This window comes from Diaphorina citri, unplaced genomic scaffold (genome assembly GCF_000475195.1).
Source record: "Diaphorina citri unplaced genomic scaffold, Diaci psyllid genome assembly version 1.1 scaffold989, whole genome shotgun sequence".
Lineage (NCBI taxonomy): Eukaryota > Metazoa > Arthropoda > Insecta > Hemiptera > Psyllidae > Diaphorina > Diaphorina citri.
This window is the reverse complement of record NW_007378420.1, coordinates 2,964-30,410: the sequence shown is the minus strand read 5'-3', so window position 1 is coordinate 30,410 and position 27,447 is coordinate 2,964. Positions and strand designations below refer to the sequence as shown.

The 27,447-nt window shown below is 38.9% G+C and overlaps 3 protein-coding genes across 3 annotated transcripts; all 3 read right to left on the bottom strand.

Annotated features, from left to right (window-relative positions):
• Window positions 1-1,220: 1,220 nt before the first annotated feature.
• Window positions 1,221-7,884, bottom strand: LOC103513569 (DNA-directed RNA polymerases I, II, and III subunit RPABC1). Its single transcript, XM_008478413.3, has 10 exons — window positions 7,842-7,884; window positions 7,414-7,464; window positions 6,778-6,793; window positions 5,057-5,078; window positions 4,692-4,780; window positions 4,495-4,556; window positions 4,079-4,358; window positions 3,745-3,823; window positions 3,352-3,428; window positions 1,221-1,393 (listed from the first exon to the last, which is right to left on the bottom strand). The coding sequence occupies exons 1-9, from the start codon at window positions 7,882-7,884 to the stop codon at window positions 3,363-3,365; spliced, it is 708 nt and encodes a 235-aa protein (XP_008476635.2). The 3' UTR covers window positions 1,221-1,393; window positions 3,352-3,362.
• On the bottom strand, window positions 7,837-14,865 carry LOC103513568 (drebrin-like protein). Its single transcript, XM_008478412.3, has 9 exons — window positions 14,707-14,865; window positions 13,265-13,366; window positions 13,019-13,074; window positions 12,620-12,732; window positions 11,928-12,143; window positions 11,448-11,612; window positions 9,118-9,469; window positions 8,858-8,899; window positions 7,837-8,595 (listed from the first exon to the last, which is right to left on the bottom strand). Exons 2-9 carry the CDS (start codon window positions 13,345-13,347, stop codon window positions 8,459-8,461), a joined length of 1,164 nt encoding a protein of 387 aa, XP_008476634.1. The 5' UTR covers window positions 13,348-13,366; window positions 14,707-14,865; the 3' UTR covers window positions 7,837-8,458.
• Window positions 14,657-27,447, bottom strand: LOC103513577 (DNA mismatch repair protein Msh2; the record flags this gene model as incomplete). The annotated part of the gene is given in 19 exon segments (XM_026826730.1): window positions 14,657-14,774; window positions 15,017-15,087; window positions 15,314-15,641; window positions 16,042-16,133; window positions 16,467-16,699; window positions 17,214-17,435; window positions 17,717-17,882; window positions 18,209-18,387; window positions 19,211-19,262; window positions 19,559-19,637; window positions 19,970-20,098; window positions 20,846-21,043; window positions 21,310-21,497; window positions 21,943-22,137; window positions 22,210-22,398; window positions 22,716-22,889; window positions 26,463-26,612; window positions 26,917-27,020; window positions 27,327-27,447. Coding segments are annotated over 19 exon segments (2,988 nt in total), but the record flags the coding sequence as incomplete, so codon positions are not given.

Below are 27,447 nucleotides of genomic sequence, written 5' to 3'. Positions count from 1 at the left end.
AGGAATCATCTTAAAAAAGTAGGAATTAACATTAAATTTAATATTATGTACAATAAAACGTGGCCACACACTACTACATAGTTATGAGTATTGCAGTAGTTACAAAACCCTATCTCTTCCTCCCTCAGGGACAGCCCACACGATGTAAAGTCTTTACGTATCCAAGGAATACTTTTTTTCTTCTTCTAGTTCATAATAGTACTACAGGGACTTTCAAGTCTAAATTCACCTTATTTACGTTCTTCTGTTACTCCCCCTACTCTTCACTTCCGTTCATTAACACCTCCATAGCCGGCGGGCAGGGAGTAGGGTTGTGGTCGCGGTGCAGGGGAGGATGGGAACACCAGACTGACATGTTCCTCATGCGGTGACACCCCCTCTGTACCGCCTAGACCTGAGGGTAGGGAGTAGGGTTGAGGCCCGGGCGATGTGAACCCGCTCACCCCGATATCACCAGGAGATTCTGTGCTTGATATTCCCGCGGGTGCTGAGTTCTCACCCGGGTAGTACGATTTCTGTCCGCTAGGGCTCTCCACTGTAGGTTGCACGGTGGATGAGGGACTCTGTCGGCCCCGTGGGATATACAGAGGTACCCCCTTGTATGAATACACGGGTAGATCAGCTGCTGTCTTGTCCCCCCCTGGTGTGACTCCCCTGGACTCCTGCTGTACTGAGGGAGAGCGGTTCAGTATGTTATGTTGTCCAGGACCGTCATGATGATGTTCCTGGGGTTTGGGCTGAGGTAGGATAACAGGGACAGGGGCCAGGAAGAACGCATGTTTCTGAGGATGAGAGGAGGGGAGACGGTTCGCATATGGATATCCTGAGACTGGGTCTGGCTTGAATCCATCAACAGACTTGTACCCCTCCCCAGTATTATATCCTGCCTGCATAGGTACTGGCATAGCGGGTGCTGTCTCCATGGAACTCTTCCTATTGGGTTGTGCCACACTGTTCGCTGTCACCTCCAGATCACCCATGTAGAAGAACTTGAAGAATGGTTTCAGCTCATCTAGCTCATGTTTGGTATAGAACGCCATCACAGGAATATCAGTCAGAGGAACACCTTGCTTGAGGGATTTCCCATTGGTGAGGAAATCCCCTAGGGTGACCTCCTTGAAGTGTTTGAACGGGAAGTGTGCTAGGGAGAACACAAGGGAATGTCTCTCCTCATAGGACCGTAGCATGGTGTCTATGGAGGGGGAGACAGGGGGGTGGGACTCGGGTGTGCTAAGGCCTTGGGGTAGAAACACAGCATTGGCTCTGTCCGATGTCTTCACCAGGAGGAAGAGAGGTTGCTGGAGGAGTTGGAAGATGGGGGCCTTGAGAGAGGGGTAGACAGATTTCACTGTGGCAGACTCGAACGAGCATTCCTTCAGGAAATGTTCCTCTCCTGTCAACATAGAATAGAATGGAGGGAGGGTGTAAATAACATTACATAGAATGAGGGAGGGTGTAAATATAACGAAATTACATCACAGACGAGTCGTGAGATTGAAGCTGAACTCGCAAACACGTAAGTTACACAAAGACATGTTCTATAGCTACACATATTAAAAAAAAAAAAACTAATTGATTTGTGGCCCGATCGGCCTTGGGACCTTTTTAGGTACTTGAATGAGTACTACAGTTCACTAATAGAAACCACAAATAACTAAGGACAGGCGAATGTTATTTAGTTTAGAAGGCAAAAATTTACAGGAATAATAGAAAGTAAAAAACACTAATTGAGGCAGAAGGATTTTGGATGACTTACCGTAGACATGAACCACGGTCTTCGGATTGACAGGCACCTCAGGAACCGTAGCAGCTACACTCAGGTGTAGCCACACGCACACACACAACACACATGACAATCTCATCATGACTGAATCTAAGGGTAGATATGACCTGTGCTTTTATATACCTACCTGTCCCTAAACCAGAATGTGGGGGATGTAGGAGTTCTGGGTTTCACATACAGGGTGGCTGAATCGAGATTTCAGTTTAAACTTTCCTTGGCGTGAGAAGGCCAACTCAACTATATTCTACCTAGTGGTTCAGTGAACTATAAAACTCGCCCAGAAAAAACGACTCCTAGGAGGAAGGACCCATCGGGTTCGAAATCAAATGAGAAAACTTTCTTTGGTATTGTAACATTTGTAACTGCTAAGGTTTTATCGTCCCGAAATCGAAAAGAGAAGGATAGGAGAAAACCAGGTGTTCCGAGAATGAACATAATCTGTTCACGATTGAATTCGCCCCCGGTGGGAATCGAACCCGCGGCCTAGCGCTCACAAGGCAGACGCACTACCAACCAAGCTAACTAGGCTGGCTATTCCAGTACTTCTTACGATACCTACAAACAGTATGCCAATACATAAAAACAGAAACATACATATTCGTACAAGCATACTTCAATTCTTTTCATACAATGCCTTTCAGCTGGCTTTGTTCGTGTGAATTTGCAGTCACACGGTAAACCAACCAACACGAATACCTACAGTTAAGATAAAAATCCCCTTTTATTTCAAACCCTTTTTTTCTACTAATTTAGCTGACAAAGTCTATCCAGATAAGAAACTCATGTAATCTCATGATGAAAAAGATTCTCAATAATTCTACAAGGAGTATAAGGACCTAATAGATACTCCATCATGATAATTATGTACCTATACTACAGGAACCAGGGTTCCTAATTGACGAGATATCTCAGCACCCAAATGTGAATTCTATAGTCACCAACTGATCAACTTCATAAGAACGAACCCTTATGAACTAATATGACATACCGAAGTACCTATAACTTAATACAGTAAAAATCAGGAAACAAAGCTATAAAGCTGTTATTCAAAGGATATGTAGCTACTAAATTATCGTAGGGCTTAAAAAAAATAACAGGATAAGACATGTCTCTGTGGAGATTCGAGCCCACACCCTCTCAGTTGGTAGGAAAACCCCGAGGTAAACACTCCCTTACACCTTATCCCACAGCACTGGTTCAGTGTTATCAGATACCTAGACAATAAACACCCTATTAGTGTAAACCTTATCAGTTAGCTCCAAGGGTTCCAATGTAACTCTTCCTATCTTGTCTTGTCTTGAGGTGACATCAAATATCAATTAGGTAAGTCAACACACAGAACAGATCCTTAATATCAGGCACGATTTTATAATTTTATTTTGAGACTGAGATTTTAAGATTTTCAAGTTCAACTTGTTAGTAGGTAGAAGGTAACTAAGTCTAGGTCAAGTGAAGCAATTAATTTGAGTGTTATTATAGGAGGAAGAAGAAGAAGAAAGAGAGGGAGGGAGGGAAAGAGAGGGGGAGAGATAGGGAGAGAGGATGAGAAGAAAAGATGTTTCACTTACCTTACATAGGATTAGCACACCAATCTATAGGAAATATATCTGCCAGCAGTCTCAGAATTTCTCACAATTTTTACAACCTGAAAAAACAAGGAAGATTTCTTCTGTTATAGTTATACCTACCCAGACAATCCAGACATATTCCCCAGTCAGCATTTAGGAAAAAGGGTTACTTACTTATAGGTGAGAGGAGCTAGTGGTATCAGACAATTAAGATATTTCATGAATTTGTAAAAATCAGGCAACTGTTTAATCTAATTAGATGGCCCTGGGCCTGGGTATGAGATATTTGAACCTCTCTGACAATAAAATTTATTTATGTACTTACTGATAGTCCCTCAAATTCCCTGAAAACATTTCACTTCTAATTTTCAGCAACCAACTTCTCTAGCTTACCTGTCCTCTTTTGAGTCCAAAATATCGTGACACAGGATCTCCAGCTTGAATTCTCATCAGTTGATTGTCTTTCAATTTACTGTGATACAGTTCTGAGTTAAGGAAACATCATTTGCTTTAAAATCAGACTTAGTTTTCAAAGATTACACACCTACCTACATTAAGGGCCACATGTAATGGAAAAAAAAATCCATCTAATCCATTTGCAGAAGGCCCCACTCACTGTAAGAACAATTTAAAAAGTTACTATGATAATGATCATAATGACAGCAAAATAAATACATGTGAAAAATCATGTTCTTTTCAGGTAGGTATATTACTTTCTAAAGGATACTATCTTGTTAGCAGTTCTTGTTTTTCTTCAGGTGTCAACACAATATGCTCAGGAACCAATTCATGCTCTGTAATGTTGATCAGCAACTCTGATTCAAGAAAATATTCCAGGATATATTTGGGAGCCATGTCCACTAAGGATTGTTTAGCTGATGGTGTCATTCCAGTTTGTACAACAATGATTGCTCGGTGAATGGTTTCTTCCTGCATCCGCTGACAATATGTTTTGATTGTTTTAATACCAATTTTGGGCTCATCCGGGAAGAAGACAAACATTTGATCTGAAATAGAGGAGCATTTAAAAATTTCGATTTTGATTTGCTTTTATTAGGTAAGATTTTTTCTTCCATTTAGGTTCCAATATTTTACCAGAATTTAGTTGTGTAAAAAACTAATAAAAAAGAAAGCAAACTTTACCTGTTGGGTCATCATTGTGAGCTACAAGTACAATCAATTCACTACGAGCTGGTCTTTTCTCACTGAAACAAATAAAGAAAAATAGTGAGTTGGTTAATTCAATTGAGATTTTGTTTGTACCAACTCTTAGTTTAGGAGATAACCTACTTTTATTCATTTACATATTTAGTGTACATTATGCATTTTTATTTACTTACCTTGGTTTGTCTCCAAATTGTTCTTTAAATTGGTCCAGAGTTTGATCCAACTCATCTTGGGTCACTAGGTATCCTCGGTCATGGCACAACTGTAATAAAGAAGGTAGAAGACAAGTTTATAGATAAATTGTGTTGGAAAACCCTGATCTGTGTGAGGTGGTGTACAAATTGTCGCATTACAAAGCCAAGCACATTGTACCTCAATTTGGTCTTTACCCTGATTTTTCCTATGTATGTGTAGATTACGTTTGGTGTGAATAGGATACATCTCATCAGTACAAAGTCTGCTATTTGTAGCAATGTATTGATCTGTTCCTAAGCTCTGACCTAGGTGTATAACACAGACTGATTGTTGATGGACTAACCTGCATGACAGTTTTCCTGATTCTCTTGGGTCACTAGGTATCCTCGGTCATGGCACAACTGTAATAAAGAAGGTAGAAGACAAGTTTATAGATAAATTGTGTTGGAAAACCCTCATCTGTGTGAGGTGGTGTACAAATCGTCACATTACAAAGCAGAGCACATTGTACCTCAACCTGTGATTAGGTCTTTACCCTGATTTTTCCTGTGTATGTGTAGATTGCGTTTGGTGTGAATAGAATACATCTCATCAGTACAAGAATGAGATGTTGGAAAATCTCAACTTGGAAAATCTTTTGTAACTTCAACTTTGGATCGGAAACTTATTTAACTTTTCATAACCTCACATCCTCACAATCACATATCACAAATTATTGAAACATTGAAATGATAGAAAATTTCCCGTTTCCCCCCAAAGTCAAATGAAAATCCCACGCGAGACGAAAATTCCCTGACAAATGAGCTCCCCATTCACAAGTGAGTTGGGTTTTGAAATCTCGCACCCAAGTAAGCGCAACAGATCTATTTTGAATTTTCGCTCCTAACCTCACTTTTTTCAACAAGACGCAAAACCTTTTCACACGATGCCCATTTTCCAATCCCGCGAAATCAAATTTTTCTTGATGCCAAAATGTGAAGTAGGTAGGTACCTACGTGAACCTTTTTGGATGTTGGATCTCTTTTTACTTTTTATTTTAAATTTCGACTGTAAATCCCAAGTTTCTGTGACCCTCCCTTGGGAGTCTGAGAGTTTTACCAATGTCTAAAGTTTGAGTGACGAGCCAAAAGTATTGAAGTTCAGACTAAAGGAGAGGATCACAATCGAGACTATTGAATGGAATCCCCTGAAAATGTAGGATAAAAACAAAGTTGTTCCCACGATGTACTGGGTCGAGGCCCTGGATATAGGACCGGAATCAACCCCACGGATTCGAAAAAGATTTAGCCAAAAGCCAACAACCTCACGGTTGGTTTTATCTGAAACAAATCCTTAGGATGAATAAAAATTCAAAATCACTTTGTTGGTAAGTAAATAGGTATTATTTTTTAATATCGATTCTGTTTAAAATACCTACAAGTAGGTAAGTACATATAAATTAAAATCACGACATACAAAAATCTCCGCCAGGTTCTGTCTAAAGCTGTGTCCACACACAGTCGACGCCGTCCATTGACGAGGTGTTTTGGCGAGATGAGAAGCTACATTGTGTCATTAAAAATATTTCAACGTCTATGTAATATACTTAAAGTAAAAATTATTTTTTAATATCGATTCTGTTTAAAATACCTACAAGTAGGTAAGTACATATAAATTAAAATCACGACATACAAAAATCTCCGCCGGGTCCTGTCTAGAGCTGTGTCCACACACAGTCGACGCCGTCCATTGACGAGTAATGACGAGGTGTTTTGGCGAGATAAGAAGCTACATTGTTTCATTAAAAATATTTCAACGTCTATGTAATATACTTATTAATAATAAAAATTTTGATACAATTAAACAAAATAATTTCATTGGTAGGAGAATTAGAACCAAATTTTCTAAAAACGTATGCATAGGTAACTACTATACATACCTATAGTTGAAGGAACTAGTTCCCAATACCACGGAAAGGTCTCTAATGAAACAATAGACATGGAAATAACCACGGAAGAACAAAGTTCGTCCCAAATGAACAATACCATCTATCAAACACCATTGAATACTCCAGGAAAAAGATACGTATCCCAGCGATCCCCTGGAAACAAGAAAGAAGGAAAACAGGGAGCACCTGAAAGTGCATTGAAAAAGAAGAAAATTTAAAGTAAAAACCTAGATAATAAAAATAACTAATAGGTTTAAAATTAAACACAATAAAAAAGATAATTAAATAATGGAGTCATAAAATTTTGATACATTTAAACAAAATAATTTCATTGGTAGGAGAATTAGAACCAAATTTTCTAAAAACGTATGCATAGGTAACTACTACATACCTATGGTTGCGTGGCTCTGCCCACTGGTGTATATTGCCCCCCCAGCCCCCCCTTGCATGGGGGCCCTCAAGCGCTCATAATTTGGAGCATCCACTCCCTCCTGTCAACTGATTGACCAAGGGGCCCCCCAGGTGAAACCTTGCAGGGGGCCCCTGAAAAAGGAAGTGGGTATTCTGGCTGTTTGTGTCAGTAAACCTCTCTTATCAAACTGTAGCATGTATGGCCCTATCCTCATCCATTTATAGTGACTGCAGAAAAATGTACCATTGGCACCCAAGGGCTACAGGGAATGAGAATCAAGTAGGTAGGATGTGTGCACCTCCCAAGTAGATTCATTCCCTGTAGGCCCTCAACCCTCGGTTGTTAGCACTGAAAGACTTACCATGGACTTTATCAAAGCTCTGGTATTCCTCGATTCCTGGCTCCTGGGTTTCTTGAAGATAAAGAATCCTTTCCTTTTTATATTTCAAGAAACTAGAAAGAACTTTCAACTTCAACTTTCCTTTGGTCTTTTTTTTGTACGGGGTGAGTGGGTGACAGACTAGCTGTAAATCTATAGTTGAAATCAGCTATAATATGTATACCTACCTAATTGTATTTATTTTTGTTGAAATAACTTTTTGTATGGGTCCCTCGTAAAAAATATTAGGTATTATATTATTTTTAAAACCATCCAAAAATCAAAGAGTTATTGTCAAAATTCAAAAACAAATTATTAAAATAACTGTTAACTGATCAATAAGATCTACAACTAAACAATAACAATAAATAAATACATTAAATCACATAATAATGTTCTTTTAAACGCACGTAGGGTTTTGATAAGTCCGAAAGCTAGAATCCCCACATTCATTCGTAACGATCAAGATAGAATATACTCACATTCCACAAGGCGTTATAGACAGAACCAAACACGATTCTAATATCTAATAATAAGTAGATAAGAGATTGCACATTAGAAGTAGGTATTTTACCTACGAAATAAATTGGTAAAATCAGGAGAGGTTCTCATTAATCAACATAATTTGAATTAAATAGTTACTCATATGAATGATCGAATGTACATCTTGAAGGGAAAGTAAAGAAATAGAATGAAAATATGGAAGAATAAAAATAATGAAATAAAAAAGCGGAGTACAAAAGTTTTGTGAGATGAGAATAGAAAGATCAGGTGAACACTTTAAAAATAATTAAATTCACAGAAGGTCAAAGAAAAAAGAGATCAGTTTGAAAATGTGGAGTAGAGATAAAGATCAGAGTAGCAGTAAAAAGAAAAATACACGGATCATTTTGCGGTAAAATAAAATAGGAAAAAATCAAATTAGTAAAATAAATAATGTAGTAGTTCGAAATTTCCTTGGTTCAGTCTGATTTGGATTCGGCTGGCACAAGGTGTCACAGAGGTTAAGCAACAGTGAGGCTGGACACTAGAGGAGTTGGACGTAGTTGGCAGGGAATAGACCGTAGGTACCATCCGGGGCCAAACCTTGCCACCAGCCAGCATCAATCTGATCTATATGAGTTAGAATATCACCAGGCTCAAATGATATTTCCGTGTCATCAGCTGAAATCAAACACAAAGTACCAGATAGAATACTTATCTTCCTTGTTGAATTATAAACAAAATACTTCTTAGCTGAGTAGTGGTTTAATGTGCACTCACTCCGAAAAATGGCTCCGCTGGTTCAGCTGAAAATCTGAAGAGCGAATGTAGCTTAGGTGTTAATTTCTCATTTGTTGAATGTCGAATCTAAATTGTCTTCAATTTTCTGATCTAAGTTGTCAAATTAAACCTGTTCAAGAAATTAATCGAAATTGTAACATACCTGCTTGATAATCATACAATGCTTGTGCTTGCAGTCCCACATCTAAAATCAAAATACGAAAACATTAGAAATACCTACAATAAGGGAACTTCACGGTCTTGGACTAGGCCAGTAAACTAGGTTGTTGTCCTATCAAATAAAGCTGTAACGTGAACATAACATAGACAGTATAGACACAAAGGATAACTAGTAGTTCATTACACGGATTACTTATTACTTCCCAAGCTTTTTGATACATTCAATAGGTATAATATTCTCACCTTCTTCAGTTTCCACCACACCATTCTGTTCCTCAGGTACAACATTGCTCTCAACCCCATTCTCCTTGGGGCTCCCTAACTCTACTTGCTCATTAGGTGTGTTCACATCATCTTGTATAGGTACAGGTTCCTTCACTGCATTGTCTTGTATTTGTTGACTAGGCCCCCTCGTGTGCAGTTCATCCAGTGGCTTGGTAGTTGCTAGTTCACTAGGCCCCTGTCTATTGCCTTGTAGTATTTGTTGGCTAAGTTGTTTAACAGTATTCTCGCGTACTATTTGTTCACTAGGACCCAGGGGGGTGTCAGGTTTTACAGGTTCAGGTTCTGAGTCCCGTTTCACCATTTCTGCCATCTGCGAAGAGGGAGAAGAGAGTTAATATTGATCTAACCATAACAATAGGGAGTACGCCAGCCTAGTTCGCTTCGAAGGGAGCACGTCTGCTTTATAAGCGTCAGGTCACGGGACCGATTCCCGCCCAGGGCGAACTTTATCCTAAACAGATAAGGTTCGTTCTTGGAACGACTGACTTTCTCCTATCCTGTCCTTCATTCTTATTTTCCATTTGGGGACGATAAGACCTCCGTGCTTACTGTTCCTTCTATCAAACCTGTTCATCTTCAGAGTAGCACAATGAATCCACCAGTTGTCTGTCGGCATCGAAAATAAGCAACGTTGTTCATGATTAGTGTCTGACTATTTCTTGAGGAAAATTGAGATGGCTCGAATTCCAAATAAATTAACAAACCATACTCACAAAAAAAAAAAAAAAAAAAAAAAAAATGGCGAAAACCGAAGAGATTGGAAGGTACAGTCCGTATGTAGCCCACTTGTGTGTTTTCAAAAAGTAAACACCGCGAAAATTCAAATTTTAATTATTAATTTTTTTGTTGAACTTGAGACTTGAGATGATTTAATGTCTTTAATTAAGTTTAATTTTTTTTTAATTAATTACCCTGTGGCAACCATCATGTTTTCAAAGTTTATCAAACACCTGAGACAATTTGTAAGTACCTACCTACTATTATGCTAGTGGAAAAATCTCAGAACCTAGGTCTGTCAGAGCTTTTCCTACCACACACATTCCAACTGTCTGACAGATCACTGTCCAAGGAAGAGTGGCTGGTATTACCTACCCGTCAGTTCAGTAAACTGTAGATGTCACTCAGGGAAGAGGGTACAGTGGTACTTGGAGCCTACAGGGAAAACCATCAAAGTTCTTGTCTGAGCTATGAAGACTAGTCTTGTTCTTAAATACAGTGGAAAGCAAGTTTTGTAATCCCCATTTAAAAGCAGGAATGGCTCTAGGCATACATTTTACTTCCTACTTGATCAATGAAAGTGCAATGATTGTTTGCAGGATTCAATATCAGGGCCTCTTACACTAGATAAAATTGGATTTCAGAATAATAATCCAAAACACCATTTTTTACTTTCCTTATCGTACAGGAAGGAAAGTAATATGTAATCGGGTCAAAATATCGATGGTCACATTTTTGCCAAAACACGTTTTGAGGTCCCTAGAGCCTAAATCCAAAGTTTCAGCCATTGGTCCGTGTGTGTATCTGTGTGTCTCATGTGTCTGTCTGTAAACAAAATATCTCGAGAACGGTAAGAGCTAGCGACTTGAAATTTGGTATGTAGCTGTCAAATGTGACAAGGATGCGACACGAAACTTTTGGTTAAGATCGGTGCATTGGTTGGCGGCATTTTACCGCTTTTTGGCGTTTTTCGGTCTAGTAATATCTCGGGAACGGTATGAGCTAGAGACTTGAAATTTGGTATGTAGTTCACAAATGTGACAAGGATGCAACAGAAAACGTTTAGTTGAGATAGGTGCTGCGCTTGGCGGTATTTTGACCGCTTTTGGACGGATTTCGACCATTTTTTGGCGGTTTTCAGCTAATATACCGACTAAACGGTTAGAGATATGGTAAAAGTTAGGATAAAATAATACTTAAATAAGCATCATTCAATAGGATAAGGAAAGTCGTGTGATGTTCACACCAGATTTTTTACATAAAGCTAAATCAAAATTTTGAAGGTGTACCTTCAAAATCAAGCCCCCCCCAAAAATTTAGGCAAGAACCGCCTATGAGTCTTGTTCTTAAATACAGTGGAAAGCAAGTTTTGTAATCCCAATTTAAAAGCAGGACTTCCTGTCTTCCTTCTCTCTTCGATTTTCGGGACGATAAGACCATAGCAGTTACAGTTCCTTCTGTCAAAAAACTCTTAAATCCTGTCTTCCTTCTCTCTTCGATTTTCGGGACGATAAGACCATAGCAGTTACAGTTCCTTCTGTCAAAAAACTCTTAAAAAAAAAAATACTCACCTCTCTATTGATTCTCTCCTCTTCTAATCGTCGCATTTCCTCCTCTTTCTTTCTCCTCTCAGTCTCCTGTCGTAATTTTTCCTTCTCTTCTTCTGCCGCCCAGAACTTGTCTCTCTCTATAGTATTGATTTCTTTAGACGGGATGATTCGTGTGTATTGAGCACTCTGGAAAACAAAATATACATTAAATCGATTATTATTTAATATAGAATAGAATATACCTAGAATATATGTATTTCGATCACGTTGCTACCTAGATCCTAGAATATACATATGTATTTCAATCACGTTGCAATCGAATCGAATCCTATTCTGTCCTCCTTTTCTGTTCGTTTCAGAGACGAAAAGACTTTCATTGTTACAATTTCCTCAATAAATTAAATTAGTAAATACAACATCCAAATTCTGTGTGGGGGAATCAGAATCGCTCTGCGGAATTTTATCATACCCTAAATAACTTTGGGTAATGAAATGACTCACCACTGGATGGTTAGGTTCTGACGTCACTTGACTTCTATCTACAAATGAATAAGTACTGGCAGAACTCCGCGCTACTTTCTCAGATATAAGTTCTTCATCTACTTCCTCTTCTGTTCTTGCATTGTAAGTTATGTGTGCTCCCTTGAACATTGCCTGTACATGACGCAAGTGATTCACACATGTGCCTTTCATATGAGGAGGGGCTCCTTCCCCTTGCTGAAATGTCAACACATGTTTCACAGTAGATTAACAAAGTTCATTTTTTCATTTTACAATTTTGTAGGTAATTCAGCCTAGTTAGCTTGGAGGGTAGGGCGTCTGCCTTGTATGTGCTAGGTCATGAGTTCGATTCCCGAACTCATGACCCCGGGCCTGATTTTATCCTAAGCAGATAAGGTTCATTTTCGGAAACTGAATTTCTCCTATCCTTGTCTTCTTTCTCTCTTTCCTTTCAGGGTGATGAGACTTTAGCCCTTTATCAAATGTATTATGTATTATAAAAAAAGTTAAGTAAGAGGGTTTACAAAACCCATAGATAAATACAGAGATACCAAATGTGCAAAACAATACTTAAGTAACTACAATAATCCATTGGAACCACTGCATACAACAAAGCTCACAGAAATTCTGTAGCCTTCTTTCTCATGCACCTACCTAGTACCTACATACATATCTTATTTAGTGGCACTTACCCAGTTGATGAGGACATATTTTGGAAGACTTGTCTTGACATCAATCACCTTACAAAACCCGTACATGATTTTACCACCGTTCAAATCTTCACGCATCTCCTCAATCCCACCATCTGAATAAATAAAATGCCTATTAGAATGAGAGATCCTGCTTGAATAGGTCAATGAATGAAGGACCATTTTTCAATAGAAAATAAATGGAAATTGGAAAATAGTCCTTCTTTGATAGACTGCCTAATATAATCATCATGAACTCTAGACTTTCTCAGTCATGAGTTTATGACTCATGAGTACTCATGACTGAGAAAAAAAGCTCTTCTTTTATTTTTATTTCCACTGGGGTACTATGACTAATACCTGACAGTTTGAGTATGACTAATACTTGACTAACATAATTACCTCCAGTGCTGACTACCTTCAGGTCATATGTTTGTCCCTCATATCCAAACAATGCCCTGTGAACAAAAATTGATTAAAATTAAAAAGGAATTAGTTAAATAATTTATTAGACTGGGAGCAAAGTCATGTATTTCTGCAGGGTAAAGGGACTTTTCAGTCTCATCCTAGCAGTGTAAATGAGGTTGTGGTATAACTTGGGGTGCACTCAGCCCATATGTTAAAATCCACCTTAAAAATCAGTCTTACCAATCAGTAGAGGTTTTATCATCAAGAACATCTCTCCAAGCTTTCACGAGAGAATCTTTGTGTTTGTCCAGATTGATTGACATGTTGATCTTATTTTGTGATCTGAAAATGAGAAGGGAATTTTCTAGAATAGGGGATTTACAAAAATATTTTAAAAACAAGTTTAGAGCTTGAGAACTATTGTCCTCTAGTAGGTACTCAATCTTCTTCTTTTACATACTGCTGCTTTTCCCAGTTTTATTTGGGGTTGGTATTACCCTCCTTTATCTTACTGTGGCATACCCTCTTATCCAACACCTATTCATAGATTCAATAGTTTTGAAAGCAAATACACACTACTAAAAGTTGAGCAACTACACTTCCAATGTGTGACAGTTTATTTCATTCCTTAATTCCCAGCCGTTTCTGAGATATAAGCGTGGTTCGCAAATCACGAACCACCCTGTATAGATTGTAATTTAATAAAGGAAGGACGGACTATAAAAAGTCCCACTTTATGGGATTTTTTACGTCTGAAATTATCCCTTCCTTTTCATTTCTCTCAATTTAAAAGCAAAGTTTACTGATATTGAGGCTGTGTTTATGTACAGGGCTGAGATGAGCTCGGACGAGGTGTGAGATAGGATATTATTGTTTCTACAGTTTTGCATTGGAGTGGTAACTTAAGCAAGGATAGCGTGGGATTGTTGGGCATTTTTTCTAATCCTCTGTCCCGGCGGCAATTTTTAAAATTTATTTTATATTTATTTTTGTTTGCTTTGTAATTCGCTTGTTTGTAATATCTAATTTAAATGAAAAGTATAATATAAACGTGCAAACTAGAGATAAAAAGTAAAAAATGAATTCAGATTGTACGCGTTGCGGAAAAAAAATCAAAATTTCGAATTTCCCGCCAACTTTACACGCTCATGAAGGCTCTGTGTTAAGTTACCACATCATTTTCCACTTGCCAAGAACATCTCAGAATGGCCTATCTCAGCCCTGTTCATAACCACGGCCTGAATGTTTCTAATACTTGGGAAGATTTATTTCTACACATAACTGTACCACTCTCTGATTCTGACAGTGGCTCTGCCCACTGGTGTATATTGCACCCCCAGCCCCCCTAGCATGGGGGCCCTCAAGCGCTCATAATTTGGAGCATCCACTCCCTCCTGTCAACTGATTGACCAAGGGGCCACCCAGGTGAAACCTTGCAGGGGGCCCCTGAAAAAGGAAGTGGGTATTCTGGCTGTGTGTGTGTCAGTAAACCTCTCTTATCAAACTGTAGCATGTATGGCCCTATCCTCATCCATTTATAGTGACTGCAGAAAAATGTACTTACCATTGGCACCCAAGGGCTACAGGGAATGAGAATCAAGTAGGTAGGATGTGTGCACCTCCCAAGTAGATTCATTCCCTGTAGGCCCTCAACCCTCGGTTGTTAGCACTGAAAGACTTACCATGAACTTTATCAAAGCTCTGGTATTCCTCGATTCCTGGCTCCTGGGTTTCCTGAAGATGAAGAATCCTTTCCTTTTTAATTTCAAGAAACTAGAAAGAACTTTCAACATTCAACAATTCAACTTCAACTTTACTTTGGTCTTTTTTTTTTTTTTTGTAAGGGGTGACAGACTAGCTGTAAATTTGTGGATTGTATCTAGTAGATAAGTAGAATGTAGGTGATTTTTTTTTTCTAACTGTGGATTTTATGAGTTAACTCAAGATTTGGGGAGCATGAACTTGATTTCATGCACATTTTAATTTGTGTACCTATTGGTGTCTTTCTGTTTACTCAAACTCAGACATTGTTGAAGGAAATCGAACATTTGATACTCTCCTTCCTGAAAATAAAAATAAAGAAAAGAATTGATAAGTAAATACTAGCTTGTTTCATTTACACATTGACAAGGCCCCCATGTCTATTATTGTAAATCTTGTTTGAACTTCGACCATCACGGGTAAAAATGAATCATCAGACTTTTTCGCGAAAAAAAAAAAACGATATATTTCTTGGGTCTTTCGACGCCGTGAAATTAAATTTTTAATCAAGTGGATTCCCAGCCTTACCTGAACAGTTTTGAAATATTCCTCCTCTCTGTTGTTAGTCTCATCACCAGAGGGCGTCTTAGTATCTAAACTATACTCGTATTCCTTCATCAGGTCTCTCGCCTGCTCTAACATATCCTCAGGGTATCCCGCCATCTTGGCACAATGTACTCCGTAGCTTTTAACACAGGACCCAGGCTTCACTTGATAGAGTAGTACAAGGTTGTCCTCTTGTTCCAAAGCAGAGACTTGGACATTTCTAAACGTGGGAATGACTCGCGACAGTAGCGCGATCTCGTGGAAGTGAGTGGCGAACAGCGTGAACGGTTGACGGTGACTAGCCAACTCTCTGAAATAAAACAAGGAAACTTGTTTTTTAATGCCAGGACATAGGAAGTTGGATGAACACGGGGTTAAGTGCAAACTTGGATCAAGCCTATCAACTCATACTGTACAGGATTAAAATCAATCATCAAATCGAAATCAATCAACTCATTAAATTTACTTCCACTTTTTAAATCTCGTTACCTCTGGCTTCCCGATATTTACCGACAATGTCATTGCTGCTGGCTTCAATAGGTCAGTATAAATTAAACACTATTATTATGATTAAAGACGAGGAATGAATAAAACATCCTAATTGCTCAGCATTTGAGACTAGTGTTTTGGATTTGTACATAGGTAGGTAGTATACCAAATATTTAAGCAACAAATTGAGATACGAATGCATTTACAGTAAAAATGCTTACCTTGCTATGGAGCAGGCCATACCAAATCCATCAAACGTGGATGTGCCTCTTCCTAGTTCATCAATGATTACCAGAGAATTCTCCGTGCATTTCTGTTGAAGAAGAAGGAAAACAGACATTGTTTTAATATAGGTCAAAATGACAAAGACGTGCATGATTGTTATCTGAATGTGTAACAGTCTATTACAACACTTCCTGTTGACTAAAACAACTGGGGAGCTGGTTGAAAAGTCAGTGAAAGGATGAGGTATCGAAGCCTCAAGTAACCTTTCGTAGTTAAAGAGTTACATCTCAGATGCTAAACCTTAGCAGTTAAAGGGCTTTCTCTCTCTCTCTCTCTCTCTCTCTCTCTCTTTTCTCTCTCTCTCAAAAAGTTTGTCTCACCCTAAAAAAAAAGCTATAATATCGTTCGGTCAAAAATTTACCTTGATAACGGTAGCGGTCTCTTTCATCTCCATCATGAAGGTGGATATTCCTCTGTACTGAGAATCTGCAGCTCCTACTCGCGTGAATATCTGATCCACCACTGATATAGTGGCGGAGTCACACGGTACAAAACATCCGATCTGAGCTAGGAACACACTAACACCTATGCTACGGATGTATGTAGACTTGCCTCCCATGTTCGGACCTGTCACTAGGTTGAACGATACCTCACCTTGAATGAAAAACACAGTAAAATGCAAAATAAGGGTTGTGCTTTAGTTTACTTTTATTGATTTGGCAGGGCGGAGCGCTATAGCCCTCCGCCCCCCTCGACCGGTAAAGAAGTTTCATGATCATGAATCAAACAAAGTTTTGAAGAATGAGAACTGACATTGCAGTTAAATTATAAACCTCTTTCCCACGTCAACATATGTATACTCGTACCTGCCTCGGTTGTAAATCCCAGCCGAGGCACGGAATTTCATCCCCATTCATTTGAGAATTTACTTAACCACAGTATTGGAGGGTTAGGTGGTAGAGAACGCCTCCGGCGTTAACCTCGCCTCGTGGCTACCTTCCACTCAAGAGTCTATTATTCTTATACCATTTTAGGGGTAACCATTAAATTCGGATCACCCGCTCGAGAGTTATGGTTTACTTAAGACATTTTTTTGTTTTTCTTCCTTTTTAATTCACTTCGCTGGTTCGTTTATTCAAGTTACCTGATTTAAAGTTATTCAAGTTACCTGATTTAAAGTAAACATCGTTGGGTATATAGGACACGCCCCCCTGTAGTTCTACAATGGGATGTCTACATTGGTTGAGTACCAGGCTCCCGGTGCCCATGGGTTTCATACAGGGTCGTACGTAGGGTTTGGGTGCACAGGTGGACGCGATGGAGAAACTGACTAGAACATCAAACTGAGCCAGGACATCACTCAACTGATTCAATGTCTGAGTGTAACCCGCTGCAAATAAACAACAATAATATCAGTGGTTTGATAAAAGAGCTTAAAAAAAAAAGTTCTTCGGCACCACACTACCTTTACTTCAAGGCACATAATTTTACATCCATGCCTATCCAAGAACGGAAAAGTTCGGTTAAGAAATTTCCGCTCTGGCCGGAATTTGAACACAGCACCTCTGGATTGAGAGTTAGTGCTCTAGACCACTCGGGCACAGAGGTGGGATAAAAGAGCTAGAATTATTTTAAAAAGGATGTCCCATTTTCAAATAGTTTCATATTTACCTGATATGCCTATAACTTCTTCCACAATGCTTTGCTGATGAGTTTCATACTCTCGCTGTATAGCTTGGTATTGAGTATTGGCTGTGGCTAGTCTATCATCTTGAAACCTAACACCACCTCGGACAGTATCCAATATTGTGTAGCGATCATCTATGCTGTTGTTTAACTGAAATAAAACAATGTTATCTATTAAAAAATGTTGTTGCTGTCTGTTAAACAGTGTTGCTGTTATCTGATAATTGAGATTGACTATTAGGTTATTATTCTAAATAAAACAACAGTGGTTCAATGAACTGTAGAACTCGCTCAGAAAAAGAGCCCCTTTCGGGCATCTCAAGGCCCGATCAGGCGAGAAATATAATGAAACGAGAAAATTACCCTTTTGCCAAATTTCATAAAAATCAGACAAACCGTTAGAGTTATCACGGAACTACCAAACAAATCTAAAATCGTCGATTTAAAACTTCCACCTCACTTGGTTTATTCAATTACCTTCATGGTAATCCTATAGGCAAATCCTTGTGGTGAATTCTCTAGCTTGATAGTTTTGTCTGCTACCAGATTCAATCGCCTTGCTGTACTCTCTAAATATTCCTTCATCTTGTCCATCACTGCATCCTTTCTATCCATCATTTCTGAAATCAAATTAAATATTTTTCTATTAAAATGTATTTACAATTATAAAAGGCATTACATATTAAAAAAAAAAAATAAAAAAAAAAATACAAAAGTCCTTCCACTAACTTGGGTTTTTTGTGTTTCTTCTGTGATTCAAACCACAGTACCCCCGGTTATGAATCCAATTTCTTAGCACATATTCTGGTGCTATACATCTTGATACATTGCTACACAGTACACACTAGACAATCCAACATGACGTTAATATAAGACTGTAGATCTGAGGATTAGTAAAGTTTCAAGCTTTAGTATGTATTTTACATCTTGATTTCAAATTGAGTAGGTACCTTTTAAACTTTTTTTTTTTTTTTTTTTTTTTTTTTTTCAAAGATTTTCTATAGCTTTATTCACTGTTCTCATCTCATTGCTGATAATTAGATAAGGGATGAACAATTCATTGGGATAATCTTCAAGGAAAGTTAAAATGGTTTTATTATTATTATTTTTTTTTTTATTTTTTTTTTTACGAGCCCAATTTCTGAAGAAGAGGGACTGGCTTGGCCATGCTACAATAACATTGCTTGACTATGCAGTCAGGCTTTCAGGATCAGAAAATGGGTGTAGAGGAGAATGGTACATGATTCCTAGAGGTGGTACCTATGAGAGAAGTGGGTGAATGGAAGGGAGGCAGATTACATATCTTCACAGCATCCTTCAATATTTGTTGTCCTATGCCAATGGCAGGGTACAGCATGAAAGCTATCAGCAATAATACCCAAGACAGGTGATAACCACCAGGCCAGTAACAAACCACACTCATTGTTACTTAATAAATCATCTTCATTTTGGCTATATTAATGGTGCTAAACCACTTACCTAATCCAGCAATGGTCTGCTTGTTAATATCCTCCATGGTGGTAGTAATGTTCTGTGATAAATAATAATCAAACCAACATCAAGATAAAGATAAATATGCAGAACCAAATGGAAAATTGTTGAATAGGGAATCATTAAAAGACAAAAAACACAAATCCGGCAAAACCACTAAAAAAAATCTGTGAAATTCAAATATTTTCCCGCCTTCGCGGGGAATCAAAACTCAAAATGGCTGTGCAATCTCAAATCTGCAAGAAGTCTGATTTACCCTTGATTTTCGTCTGCAAACGTGTTTCCGGGATCGTGTGAAAAGATTTTGATATTTTTTCTGGCAGTGGATCATGGTAGAAAGGAAGGTCGAATGAAAAATTCGCGTTCAGAATGAAATCTCTCAATATCAATCGTAGTCTCAATCATTTCCTGAAATCTGAAACCAGGGATAATTGATATCTTAATAAATTGAGAGAGAATCGTAAGATTTATTAAAATCAATAAAATGGACTGTAAAAAAGGGGCGGGGGTCTTATCGTCCCGAAATCGAAGAGAAGAAGGATAGGATAGGAAAAAGCCAGCCGTTCCGAGAACGAACCTTATCTGTTTAGGATAAAGCTTGGCCCGGACGGGACCGGAATCCGCGATATAGCGCTTACAAGACAAGCTTCCTTCCAAGCGAACTTGGCTGACATACGGTATGTTTACTCCTGCACATGTGGTATTTATTCACCATGATATAGCATACCTTGTAGCCTGTATACTTACTTGGCAAGATCATTACTCAGACTTTGTAGTGAGCTGAGAATTGTGTTCAGATTGGAAGCCTCCACATTTTGAACCAAGGACTCCAGAATAGAAATCAACTTGGGTAGCTGCGACACTCCCTCGTATACCCTGAGGAGAAAAGGAAAATATTAAGGTATTAGGACTAAATATTAAGACCCGAGTTCAGAGTGACAATTTTTATTTCAGACTTTGTAGTGAGCTGAGAATTGTGTTCAGATTGGAAGCCTCCACATTTTGAACCAAGGACTCCAGAATAGAAATCAACTTGGGGAGCTGCGATACTCCCTCGTATACCCTGAGGAGAAAACGAAAATATTAAGGTATTAGGACTAAATATTAAGACCCGAGTTCAGAGTGACAATTTTAATATTTTTCCTCCTTTAATGATCCCGAAATCGAAAAGAGAACGAGAACGGGATAGGAGAAAGCCAACCGTTCCGAGAACGAACCTTATCTGTTTAGAATCATATTCGTGCCGCGTGGGGATACTGGGTCTAGCATTTATTTGGTAGGCATGCCTTCCAAGCTAAGCTGGAAATATTTTCATTCAATAAAATTGTCTAAATGTATCAGTGTATCACCCTCGCTTACCTGTAACAATCCTTGAGTCCCGCTCTCTTCCTTCCTCCTTTAATGATCCCGAAATCGAAAAGAGAACGAGAACGGGATAGGAGAAAGCCAACCGTTCCGAGAACGAACCTTATCTGTTTAGGATCATATTCATGCCGCGTGGGGATACTGGGGATCGATCCTGCGGTCTAGCATTTATTTGGCAGGCATGCCTTCCAAGCTAAGCTGGAAATATTTTTATTCAATAAAATTGTCTAAATGTATGAGTGTATCACCCTCGCTTACCTGTAACAATCCTTGAGTCCCGCTTTCTTCCGCCCAATCCTCATAGCGAGTGATTGCATATCTGGTAATCCTCTCAATGCATACTCATGTAGATTCATTCTGGCCTCTGTATTGTTCACTAGAATATTAACAGCTGCATGTCTCTCTACTATAGCATCCAGATCTTTCAGTGGTTGCTTCATCCATTGAGCTAGAAGTCTGCAATAAATACATTCATTCTAATTAACTTGTAATACTCGGGTCAAGGGTCAATGAAGTTTATCATCAAGAGGTTTGACAGAGGGGTCTGTAATGGAAATACCGAAATCGAAGAGAAAAAGAGGCCAGGATAGGAGAAAGTCAGCAATTACGAGAATGAACCTTATCTGTTTGGCAAATAAACACAGAAACGATTTAAATTTCGTCCTAATTTCCACATTTGGTTATTTTCGTCCAATTTCTACATTAGTAATTGTTTGGTTTACCTGTGTCCCTGTGGGGTTCTGCACCGATCCAATATCCCAAGTAGTGAATCGTATGTCTGAGCTGAGGTTGAACCTTGTTGTGGTAGAACATGTAGGGAGCTCATCACTGCAGAACTCATATGAACATACTTGCTATAGTCAATGCTATGTATGGAAAATTGATTCATGTTGTCTTCGTTGTTCATTAGCTGAAACATTGGATGGGTAATTAATCAACGATCAACTTATACTGTACAGGATTAAAATCAATCATCAAATCGAAATCAATCAACTCATTAAATTTACTTCCACTTTTTAAATCTCGTTGGAGACACTCGAAGTCGGTTGCGCTCGCCTGGTAAACAAGAGGGTGTGGGTTCAATCCCAGCTGAGGTATGGACTTTTGTCCTTAATATAATTTGACTGAGTAATACAACAGTTGTCTACTGGGATAGGGGCTGTTTTTTTAATCCCATTCTATCCTAATGTTGTTGCAAATGTCGATGTCGGATTGTTTGGCAATTAGGTTACTTTACCTCTGGCTTCCCGATATTTACCTACAATGTCATTGCTGCTGGCTTCAATAGATCAGTAAGTATAAATTAAGCACTATTATTATGATTAAAGACGAGGAATGAATAAAATAATACTTACCTCCAGATAATTAATAAGGGAGCGTAGACAATGTGTGGCAGTAGTGAGGCACATCTCCGGTAAAAGGCGAGCGTTCTTCAACTCGGAATCATCGAACCGAACCAAGCGATTCACATCTTGCATCAGATCTTCCTCACTAAACTCATTCTTCTTTCGTCCGGTCATGCAAACTTTGTTCCGGTCTAGAATCTGAGGAGGAACATAAAATACGCAAGTGAGACTGGGTTATAAATATTATTCTCTCAAAAAATGTAAAATAATACTTACCTCCAGATAATTAATAAGGGAGCGTAGACAATGTGTGGCAGTAGTGAGGCACATCTCCGGTAAAAGGCGAGCGTTCTTCAACTCGGAATCATCGAACCGAACCAAGCGATTCACATCTTGCATCAGATCTTCCTCACTAAACTCATTCTTCTTTCGTCCGGTCATGCAAACTTTGTTCCGGTCTAGAATCTGAGGAGGAACATAAAATACGCAAGTGTGACTGGGTTATAAATATTATTCTCTCAAAAAATATATCAAGCCAGCCAAGTTAGCTTGGAAGGTAGCGCGTCTGCCTTGTAAGCGCTAGGTCGCGGGATCGATTTCCGTCCGGGGCAAACGTCCTAAACAGAAAAGGTTCGTTTGTGGAACCGGCTAGCTTTTCCCTATCCTACCCTCCTTCTCTCTTCGATTTCGGGAAGATGAGACCCCAGTAATACAGTTCCCTCTGTTATTAAACCTCTTAGAATAAATAAATAAAGTGGTGGTAAAGAAGATATTATACTCACAGTAACTATCTTGTTCTTATTATCATTGAGATACTCAGCTGGTAGTAAACATTCCTTGGGTGATTTCTGCACTATGATTGCTTCTAGATTGGAATAGTAATCGTCATCAGGAATTTCTCCCATGTAGAACTTCTTGGTATCCAGATCAACAATAGCCACGCCCACGGTGTTAGTCTAGATTAACAGGGAACGATCAAATATTACTACAACAATCAAATATTACTAAATTGAGTTAAAACTCAAGACTTTCAGACTCACATGATTCATTCATTACCTAACCCATGGCATGCCCTATCCTGAGAATATTACTACAGCCATGGAAGTTCAACATATAGCTAGGAACCAGGTGAGATTTTGGTATAATATACAAGAGGGAGGGAACAAGAAAGAAGAAGGAGAGATAAATATAGAGAGGTACAGTGGGCAATTGCTTTGAGTATCATTAGAGACAGAAGAATAGAAGTACTCAAAAGGAAGAGGGAGAGAAATAGAGGATAGACAAAGGGAAGGGAGAGGGAGAGAGAGAGAAAGAAAGGAAAAGAAAAAGCACCTAAATGTAAATAAAAAAAGAAGTAAAACTATGATGTTTTTTTTTTCATCTTCTAATTTTTTCTAAAAGCACCTACATACTTAGATCAGTAAGTGCCATTAATTTCCAAGTAAGGAGGTAATTATCTAATATTTCAGGGTGTTGTACCTGCCACTGTGGGCATTATAGATGGAAGAATCAAAGTAGGACTGAGTGACAATCAAATAGAAGAACTTGGCCATCCAAACAATAAGCACAAAACTGTGAAAACTTCCCGGAGAGATTTACCCTATGTTTTGAGTCAGGTAAGAATCAAGTCCAAGTCAGATTGTATTTTTAGTAAATAGGTGGTAGGTACCTAATAAACATCACACTGATGTGTACTCACAAAAATAAAAAAAAGGAAGAGGTACATGTACATTTTTTTTTATTTATTTCTTGAGTACTATGGGTTTTACAATATTGAAATTAAAATCAATAAAACCTGATAAGCCTGATATGACAGCCAGGTCTACCATTTGGAATATTTTTTACTTTTTGTCATGCTCCACTTTGTTTCCAGAACATAGAAGCTGTCAGGTGGTACCACTGTATCAGGAACCTTGGTCATCTCTAGCCTGGTTGGTATCCGTCTGTTTGTAACAGGTGGGATAGGTGGAGTACATTATGATGGAGAGAACACAATGGATGTTAGCTCAGACCTAGTGGAGCTAGGTAGACATGGCATTACTGTGGTGTCTGCTGGTGTTAAGAGTATTCTGGATATAGGACGTACCTTGGAATATTTGGTGAGGAACCTTCTGAACTAGGTACTCTAAAATGTGATCTGTCAAGCTACATTATGATGGAGAGAACACAATGGATGTTAGCTCAGACCTAGTGGAGCTAGGTAGACATGGCATTACTGTGGTGTCTGCTGGTGTCAAGAGTATTCTGGATATAGGACGCACCTTGGAATATTTGGTGAGGAACCCTCTGAACTAGGTACTCTAAAATGTGATCTGTTGAGCATTAAAAATGTTAAAATAAGGAACTGCTATATTCAATTCTGTGGAAACCAAGGCATTTTTTTTTTTTTTTTTTTTTTTTTTTTTTTTTTTTTTTTTTTCTTAGCAAATGAGACAGGCACTTTAGGCTCCCCAATGCAAAAGTTGTATGAGACCCTAAAAAAGTGTACAAGCCATTGACTCATTGTAATTTCTCTCGGATTTCAGGAAACCCAGGGTGTATGTGTGGTCACATTTGGTCCCAGCAGAATATTTCCCTCATTCTACACCAGGCAGAGTGCGTATGAAGCTCCCTATAATGTTGATAATGTAGAGGATGCTGCTAGACTAGTGAAGAGTCTACAAGATCTCAATATACAGTCAGGAATCCTGCTAGGCGTACCTATACCGGAGGCGTGCGAAGTTATTAATGGTAGGAATTCACTTATAAACAAGCTGGATCCGTCCCTCCGGGATTTCTTGTGGATATAGTCGCGCTTCGCGCCCCCGGGGCTTCGCGGGGTTGAGCATAGGGTCGCGCTTCGCGCTCCCGGGGCTTCGCGGCTTTGAGCATAGGGTCGCGCTGCGCGCTTTTTCTGGACAAAATTTGCACCACCACTTTTGTGTTCCTGGTAAAAAGACCTTTAATTTGATACATAGGTTGGATAAGTCCTTCTATGGGGACAGACAGACACACAGAGAGATAGACGACACCGAAGCGAATACAATAGTCCGTCCCTTATACCTTTTTATTACTATTGTAATAATAAAGGAAGGACGGACTAAAAACAGATTTCATTTTTTTTTTTCACTTAAAAAAAAAAGAAAAAGTCTTCAAAGAAATACCTAATGAAGAAATTTTCGCGACGATAAATAAAATAGGTAATTCGCGCTTTGCTCTCGCGAGGGGAGATTCGCGGGGTCTCACACACGGCACGGTCGCTCTGCGCGACCAAAGAAGTTATTACACCCTCACATTGAGTATAAGTTTTTTTTTCGGAAGAGGTTTGATAGAGGGAACTCTAACTGGTTTTACCGTCCAAAATCGAAGAGAGAAGAAAGGATAGGAGAAAGCCAGCCGTTCCGAGAACGAACATAATCCGCTCAAGATGAAATCCGCCCCGGGCGGGAATCGAACCCGCGACCCAGCGCTCACAAGGTAGACGCGCTACCAACCAAGCTAACTAGGTTGGCTTCTTTTCTTTAAATGCTTGATTTTTACTGATTGTGTATATTATTTGTTTCAGCTCATGACATGGACCAAATCATTCAAACCTGTCTCGCCAAATGCAAGAAGGAAAATATTCGTGGCAAACAAATCACTCCCTACCTGTTAGATCAGGTAGCTAAGCTGTCCGGAGGTAAATCATTGCAAGCTAATATTGGACTTATCAAGAATAATGTCTACGTAGGAAGTCGGATATTAGCACAGTGGAATCTCATGAATCAATGACAGCTAGTGAATACAAACAGCAACTTTTTACAACTCTGTACGTAGCACGTAAGTTTAAATATTAGTTCCATATGACTTTGCAAGCTAATATTGGACTTATCAAGAATAATGTCTACGTAGGAAGTCGGATATTAGCACAGTGGAATCTCATGAATCAATGACAGCAAGTGAATACAAACAGCAACTTTTTACAACTCTGTACGTAGCACGTAAGTTTAAATATTAGTTCCATATAGTCAGCTAGCATCTGAGAGTTATGTCTAGCTGACGAGTTCTAAAGAGACTGAAACGCGGCATAGGTCGGCCACTCGCTCTCAGACAATCTGACAGAACGTAGTCTAAAGCTTTTTCCGCCACACACGTTCCCACTGTCTGGCAGACCACACTCCGTCAGGCAGTCTGAATGTGAGTAGCGGGCATTAGACAGCTCGTAGGTGTGGCTTATATGCTGGAGGTTCTGGGTTCAATTCCTGGCTGAGTCATGTTTTTAGGATGCGATATCAAAATTTTTAGCTTTGAATATTGGAGTACTCTGAGCTTCGTGCTTAGCGACCTATGGTGGCTGTGAAATAAATAAAGAGTAGGATTATGTAAAATGAACTGATCATCAGTATAGACGTAAGAACATTTAATGTAAAAAATAACAATGTTTGATAAATACAAGTTCGGCCATGCCTTTTCCACAAGTTTGGCAATGCCTCGGGATGAACTAGCGGGATTCCGGAGCGAAGCGACGGAATTCAGCTAGTAGTTTCATATTTACCTGATATGCCTATAACTTCTTCCACAATACTTTGCTGATGAGTTTCATACTCTCGCTGTATAGCTTGGTATTGAGTATTGGCTGTGGCTAGTCTATCATCTTGAAACCTAACACCACCTCGCACAGTATCCAGTATTGTGTAGCGATCATCTATGCTGTTGTTTAACTGAAATAAAACAATGTTATCTATTAAACAATGTTGCTGTTATCTAATACTTGAGATTGACTATTAGGTTATTTTTTTAAATAAAACAACAGGGGTTCAATGAACTCTAGAACTCGCTCAGAAAAAGGGGCCCCTACGGCACGATCAGGCGAGAAAATGAAGTGAGAAAATTTTATTTAAAAGTCGAACGTTTTTGTTAAATTTCATTAAAATTGGATAAACCGTTTTAGAGTCATCGTGAAACTTACAGACGGACAAACTTAATAAAAACTTTAAATTCACTTTGTTTGGTGCTTTTATTCACGAGGACCGTTTCTAAGGTTTTGTCTTCTGAAATGACACAGAGAATGTGAGAAAAGCAGCTGAGATTGCTTTTATTCACGAGGACCGTTTCTAAGGTTTTGTCTTCTGAAATGACACAGAGAATGTGAGAAAAGCAGCTGAGATATTACATGTATCTTCAACATTATAGTCAACCTCAGTGATGTGGTGGTCAGTGTGGAGGACTTTGGATACAGACTCTAGAGGTTGGTGATTACTTATACTTACTTTGTCCCATAGTTTTCACAAGATACACCACATTGGATTTCCTCTGAATAAGCCAGCTGAGATATTACATGTACCTTCAACATTATAGTCAACCTCAGTGATGTGGTGGTCAGTGTGGAGGACTTTGGATACAGACTCTAGGGGTTGGTGATTACTTATACTTACTTTGTCCCATAGTTTTCACAAGGTACACCACATTGGATTTCCTCTGAATAAGTTCTGCATCTTCTCCGTGAACACAATAGAATTCCACTCGGTTGAAAAATCTGATGGTGGTCTTTGATTT